The sequence below is a fragment of the Atta colombica genome, unplaced genomic scaffold, assembly GCF_001594045.1.
Source record: "Atta colombica isolate Treedump-2 unplaced genomic scaffold, Acol1.0 scaffold205, whole genome shotgun sequence".
Lineage (NCBI taxonomy): Eukaryota > Metazoa > Arthropoda > Insecta > Hymenoptera > Formicidae > Atta > Atta colombica.
Genome location: NW_017259300.1, coordinates 944,584 through 951,592, shown reverse-complemented (window position 1 = coordinate 951,592; position 7,009 = coordinate 944,584). Strand labels below are relative to the sequence as shown.

At 34.8% G+C, this 7,009-nt stretch overlaps 1 protein-coding gene across 2 annotated transcripts in view; it reads right to left on the bottom strand.

Moving 5' to 3' along the window:
• Nucleotides 1–5,226, bottom strand: part of LOC108687324 (beta-TrCP) — a 20,503-nt gene extending 15,277 nt beyond the window's left edge. Inside the window, exon 1 of one of the 2 annotated variants that reach the window (XM_018193022.1) lies at nucleotides 5,154–5,226. In XM_018193022.1, coding sequence (XP_018048511.1) covers nucleotides 5,154–5,207 — 54 coding nt within the window. In that variant the 5' untranslated portion in view covers nucleotides 5,208–5,226. Of the gene's footprint in view, nucleotides 1–3,210; nucleotides 3,253–5,153 lie in introns of those variants that run through there. The other variant, XM_018193023.1, reaches the window with a different exon arrangement.
• Nucleotides 5,227–7,009: the final 1,783 nt, after the last annotated feature.

Sequence of the window (7,009 nt, the reverse complement as noted above, 5' to 3'; positions counted from 1 at the left end):
TATATATATATATATATAATTTCGACGATAGAATTACGGAAATGTCCGCGCTGGAATATCAACTTGTATCACACATCAACTAGTTGAGAACAATGTTCGTGGATATTGATGTAGGTAAATTCGCGCGACCTTCTAAGCTCAAGGATCACAATTTGTTCCTTTCTTTCTCTTTATTGCAATCATATAGCACAATGGAAGTGTTCGTCCGCGCGCATTGAAATAGCTTTCATTGTTTATCAGACATACGGAAATTACGAAGGAGTAAAAAAAAACACTAAATTGCAAACACACGCAGTCAAAAACAAAGGGGGAGGGGGTCTCTTATCTTTGAAAATTTGATAAAGAAAACTATTTTTGAGTATATTTTTTGAAAATGTAATAGGAATTTTCATATTTTTGTAAATGTATTCTACATATATATAGAATTAGTTTCAATAAAAATTTGATAAAAACATGTTAGTCTCTTAACGTATTCTCTTTAAAAGGAACATTTCAATACTAGTTAAAATATTATTCGAATTGTTTGCCATCTCTCCTATCAATGTTTTCCCCTTAGTTAATAAAATGAAGTGTATTTTTCCATTGCGGTAAAATACGCGAGTGTGCATGGCTGGTTCGTTTAGAGCGATACATGATTTATGAGCGCAATGAGCGTAGGAGGGACCGTCGTCCGAGCGCGGGATAAGAAGTCGTAGGTGCACTTCCGGTGCGGTGTTGCTTTGCAACTAACATGCGTAATTACGCGGAATAACGACTGCTATCGAGACTCAGTCCAAACACTCGCGATCTGCTATCGCGTGTACGTGGAATAACGTAACAACGTAGAGGCATTGTATGGATTAATTGCGAATGGCTGGGTCGCTAATCAATCTGTCATAAATTACAAACAAGAAGCGAGCGACGGGATTGAGACGTGCGAGCGGACGTCCGGAAGACGAGCGAAGCAAGAAATAAATGTCGTTTAATACTTGACATCGAATAGGATAGAAGGGAAAAAAATATCCACGTTTAATTGATTATTTTTAATTACAAGATGTTTAAAAATTTAGCTATTATATTCATATTTCATACTGAAAAAGTAATTTTGCTAAAGAATCTAAAAATTTGGCTAGATACAGATCTGAAAATAATTTTGTTGAATCATCAAAATAATTTTTAAGGAATTTTAAATATGAGTGGTGTTGTAAAATATTTTAATACTCTAGCAATCAATTTTATTGTCTTATTTTATTGTCTAATTGTTTGATGGTCCAGCAAAATAATTTTTTAGATCTGTAGCTAGCCAAATTTTTAGATTCTTTAGTAAAATTGCTCTTTCAGTGCAATATTCAGTATTCAGTATTTATTTCGTTTTTTGTTTTGATTCTTTATCTATATATGACATATACAGATAAACATGATTAATTAAATATTAGTATAAAGGATAAATAATAGTATTAAGCAAGGAAATGTGTAAATCTAAAAATATAAATTGTATACCGAAAGTCATCCTAAACCACAAGACAAAGATTAAAATGAATAAATAAATAATAATTAATGTTCTTTACATATTAAAAGCATAGAAGGAATAGTCTATCTTTTGAAAGATAGACCATGTTAAATTGAATATCTGTGCATTCTTCTTATATGATAAACAGAATTACAATTATGTCGAAGCGAGATAGATAAGACTTATACCAGTCCGCATAATGGACGAATTTCATTTCATGCGAGGCAGATGATTGTGTTCATTGCTATCATTATTCATGCAATATTAACTTTAATTTCGGCATTCAATTTATTCTATCTTATTTTAATTCTTAAACTTAAAAAACAAAAAGTAAATTAAAATTAATTTAAATATTGATCGAGTAAATATAACTCAGAACTGTTAAGAGTTATATTTACTCGATTATGTCCATTTCTCAAGTACACAAGTCAATATTAGGAAAAGTGACAAACGCAGATAAGAGTATGCGCATCATGAAGTCATAAATCACACGACAAAATCGAAACGAAGAAAGTAAAGGACGCCAGAGAAACATTGATTACAACTGAATACAAAACATGATTACAACTGAAATATCGATTTTCCAACGACCTGATTCACGGGACAATCGGATTCCAGCTGCTAATCGGACGTGTCGCGACGTGACGTGTTACTCGCGAGACATTGTCGGATCTATTTGTTCTCTAGCTGTGCATTTCCTTTTGCATTTCTAAATCTGCCTATTTCACTTGCACTCTCTCGTATTCCCTGCTTCCAATGAATATATATACATATATGTATATTTCAAATATTCATCTCGATATATAGGATGACAATCGGAAAGTTGCTGAAATTAAAGTTATTATTTTGTAATAAATATACAGAATGACATGAACATAATAAAATGAATTAATTTTTTTTTTTATAGAAGACACCCGTCATTTTTATTAGCAAAATGCATGTAAGTCGATTTGTAAAAATAAATAGGTAATAAAAAAGGTTGGCATGTTCTTGATATAAATCATCATATCGATGAAAAAGAAATTTATCTAGAATGTTTCATAGCCATAATTGTTGCAGTTATTACTGTTAAGGAGAAATGCATTTAACGGTTTTCAAAAGCATTTCAATTATCACAAAAAGTTCAAACAATCATTATTTCAAAAACATACATACGTCACTGAGGACATGCAACCTAATTATTGAGTTTTTTTTACTATAATACTTATTTTTGCATATTTAAATATTTTTTAAGTGTTAGTTTTAAGTATATATATATAATTTCTTCTATACAGTATAGCACTTAATTCATTTCATTTTACTCGTTGCAAAATAACAGCTATTTAGTTTCAACAATTTCGTCATTCTATATACACATGTCTACTTCAAAAATAAATATCTGGTTTCAGTATGTGAAAGGAGACGTTGAAAGAAGAAAAACATAGGTAAGCACACGAAAAGTGCAGGTAAAATGAATGATCTTTCTATTATCAGGAGACGGTAGAACGTCTCGGGTATCATAAAATATAAGACGGATCTTCGAACTTTGCAGGAAGGCATTAAAAGCCAAGAGGCGCGTGAAAAGCGCGATTAGAAATCGCCATCTTTCCATGGCAGGAAGTTTCTGTCATGAAGAAAAGAAAAATATTAAATCGATTTAAATAAATTACGACATAAATAAGTATAGACATAAACCGCAGAGTCATTCGCGTTACTGAGCGTAATTGGCTATTTTTTCTCACCAAGACGAAAATCAATCCGGCGATACGCTGCACCGTCTGGCATATAAGAAGGAAAACGACTATCTTATGAATGTCAAAACATTTGTAATACCTACTGATGCGTACGTCACACTGCGAGCTACTATCGCACGATTACGATTGATCACGATCTATAAAAGGCTTCGTGCCAAAGATCGAATACTCTCTAAATCTCGTGGAGTGAAATCTTACTCGAAGAGAATAAAAATTTAGCCTGTCTTGAAAAAAGAATGAAAATACGGCCACTTGTCTTGTTCAAGAGGCAGATTTTCATCTTCTTTAAAGTGAGATTTACTCTTTTAAAATGATTCACTCCAAAAGAGTAAATCTCACTTTAAACAGTATGAAAATCTGCCACTCTTGAACAAGAATGGCTGTTATTTTCACTCTTTTTTCAAAACAGGCTAAATTTTCAGTCTCTTCGAGTGAGATTTTACTCCACGAGATTTAGAGAGTAAGATTTCAACTAGAAGCCTTGAACAGGGAAAATCCCTCGAAAGAAAATCCTTGTGGAAGGTGTGCATACAAAACATTACATACAAAATGACAACGATAACAATTATCTTTCTTACACTTTAAAAAATATAGGTGAATTTAACACTATACAGTGCAGTTTATATGTATAATAATTCTCACACCGTGTTGGTGTTAATATTAATAATTAATTAATTATATATATAAATTAATTATATAAATTAAATATATATAAATCTATATCTAGCTGAATTTTTGGATATTTTAGCAAAACCGTTCCTTTCCATGTACACCTATTGTACAATAGATCGTAACTAATACAGGCTGAGAGAGGAGTAAAATATTTAAAAGATTCCCTACACTGAAAAAAAAATTTGTTCAATTAATTAAACACATTTAGTTGTTTGCAGATTTGGTTAATTCAATTAAATAAAATTTGTTGAATTAACCAAATCTGCAAACTAAATGTGTTTAGTTAATTGAACAATTTTTTTTTCAATGTAGAATTCTAGACAATTCACTAAGAAAAAAGTTGTTCATTTGACCAATTTAACTAGTTTGCTTTTATTTCTTTCGCTGAAGAATTGAAAAAGATGAATTATTTAAATTCAGCCGAGATACATTGAGAAAAAATTGTTTATTGTATTTAAGCTAAATATAATAATACAATAAACAATTTTTTCTCAGTGTATCTCGGCTGAATTTAAATAATTCATCTTTTTCTAATTCATAAATTAGTCAAATAAACAATTAATTTGATCAAATTAATTTTTTTTTTCAATGTTACAATTATCTCGAATGTCTTTGGAATTCTTCTGGACGATCCAGAACGCTCTAAAAGAAAACGACAGTGTCCAGAAAAAAGAAAATAAAGGCAATCTTAATCATCCTTCCATCTTCGACCGGCGTGTAAACATGCAGAGACATGTCGTTGCCGTGGTTGCCAACGCGTCTTCCGCGTTTAAAGGGAAGTTGCGATGCCTTCCCTCCTCCCTCCCTTTTAGCGGAAACTCGATGCAACAAACTTCGTTTTCCCTTTAAATATAGAAGACGCGACAAAATGGAAAGGGAAGCGCGATTAGAGCAGGAATCATAATTCCGAAAGCGCGATTCCGTCGCACGGCAGCCGATCGCGACGCAGGATGGAGTTCCGTCGCATTGGTGTGACGATTATCACGGATGCCAAATGACAAATGCTCGATACGAGGCAATTCTATTACTGAATTTTCTAGCGATTTAAAAAACATGCTTATTCACGATTTAAAAAACGTGCTTATCACGAGGCGTCCGAACGGAGACTGGAGAGTTGGGACACGTGCCGACGATTCGGCGGATCGGTCCGCGAGAGGGCATAAGATGGCAGTAATTTTTTCTTTTTTCCCTTTTTTTCGCGCGTGCGAGACGAAGGGGAAAGACTCGGCGAAGTCGCACTGTGGTTTTTTTCAACTCACCTGCAGACTTGCGTTCGCGTCGTCGATAATCTTGTCCGTTTCCATGTTGATCATCTTACTCGAGTGACGTCCGTTATCTGTGGCTTGGCGCTTCGCGCGCGCCGAAGTATCGCGAATAAGTGATGATAGACGGGATTCTGCCACGGGGCGATCGCGCGACGGGAATGGCCGGGCCGATGGGATGTGTCGCCGCGCCGAGAAAGAGAGAATTATGTCGGGACAACGTGGATTACAATTGCGAACGCAACGGCAAGGAGGTGCGATGATGGTTCTCGTTATGAGTCCTCACCATGCATCGCGACGGGGCAACATTTCTATTAACCAAAGCACAACAGTTCGGGAGCGTACCAAACTATGTCACTTTGACTTGTACACACGCCCGTACATGTGAGTGTGTATATGGATATACAAGTCGATTATTCGCGTGCCAGGCGGACACCTTCTTCTTCGGATTCACGGTTGAACGCTATATAAACGCGATGTGAACGGCACGATATCACGGTGGTCTTAGGTCTCCCCTTTACCTCGGCACCCTCGACGACGAGAGCAAGGGGAAAGGGGGAGGAGAGGGGGGAGATGTCGCGATTCGAGCCTGCTCGTAGCGTGGATTATGCCGAACCGAACTGGCAACTACCGAGCGACGAACCGACGAGCGCGCCGTTTACGGCCGTGACTCGCGATCCCAGAACACGACTCGAGAAACACACGAATGTTCTGGTACGTACTGCAACGTACTGGTTTTTCAAGACACGTCCTCGCGTAGCAGGACGATCCCGCAATTGGCCGACGGCGGCGGTGGCGGCGATGCGGACAGAACGCGATAGAACGCGGAGTTTCGACGTTACGTCGGCGCGAGAACGACAACGCCTGCCAACAGTGCCAACACACTGCTCTGAATAGTCCGAATTGACTGCTCCGGACCGAACGATTCGCGCGCCATCATACTACTTTCAAAATGGCAGCCGGCGCGCGATAAAATACCCGGTTCAAAAATGCTTAAATGCTTTTTTTGTATATAAAGCAAAATTTCAGCTTTAAAAATCTGTGTTTTTAATTGCGGTACGATAATTTTTAACAGGGCAATTTTATGGCAATCAATATCAAAATGCTCCTTCCTTAATCTGCGGTAACAAAAAATCTTAGAAACATTTTTTAAAAACGATTTTGTAGAAAAAACTTTAAGTTTTCATATTAGAAATTTGAAAATTTTAGCAAGTTTTTTTTAGGCACGTAAATAGGCCCACAAAGTAAGAAAAAAATTTCTCATTTTGTCCAACTCATAGATTTCTAAATGTAAAAATTATTAAACTTACAGAAACTAAACAAGGTAAAGTGATTTTTCGAAAGTAAAGATTTTAAGCTTTGAAATCCTTTTTTTTTCAATGAAATTTCATTTTTAACAAGTTCCAGCTGCTTGAATTTTGAAAGTTCATAACGCTGAACTTTTATTCTGATTCAATATGTACATTTTATAAATAAGAACATATTTTTTCACAATTATTAGATTATCAATAATCAAATTTGATGATAAAAAATTACTGTTTTAAATTAAAATTAAATATCAGTTCTGAATATATTTATCCTATGATTGAATATGCCTAATTTCGAGTTTGAAATGAATCTATTTTAAAGTACGAAATACTCCTTTCACCGGTAAAACAAAACTGCATCCTGATGAATATTTTGTATTTAGAAGAAAATAATTGTATGTTCATTCTTTTTTACTTTGCAATTTTTTGTGCTTCAATATTTTCTTGCCTTTTTCTTTCCCTAATATGAACATACTGACAGTAAAAAATTTGTATTTGTATTTGTATTGGTATATACTATAATATATATATGTGTATATATATATA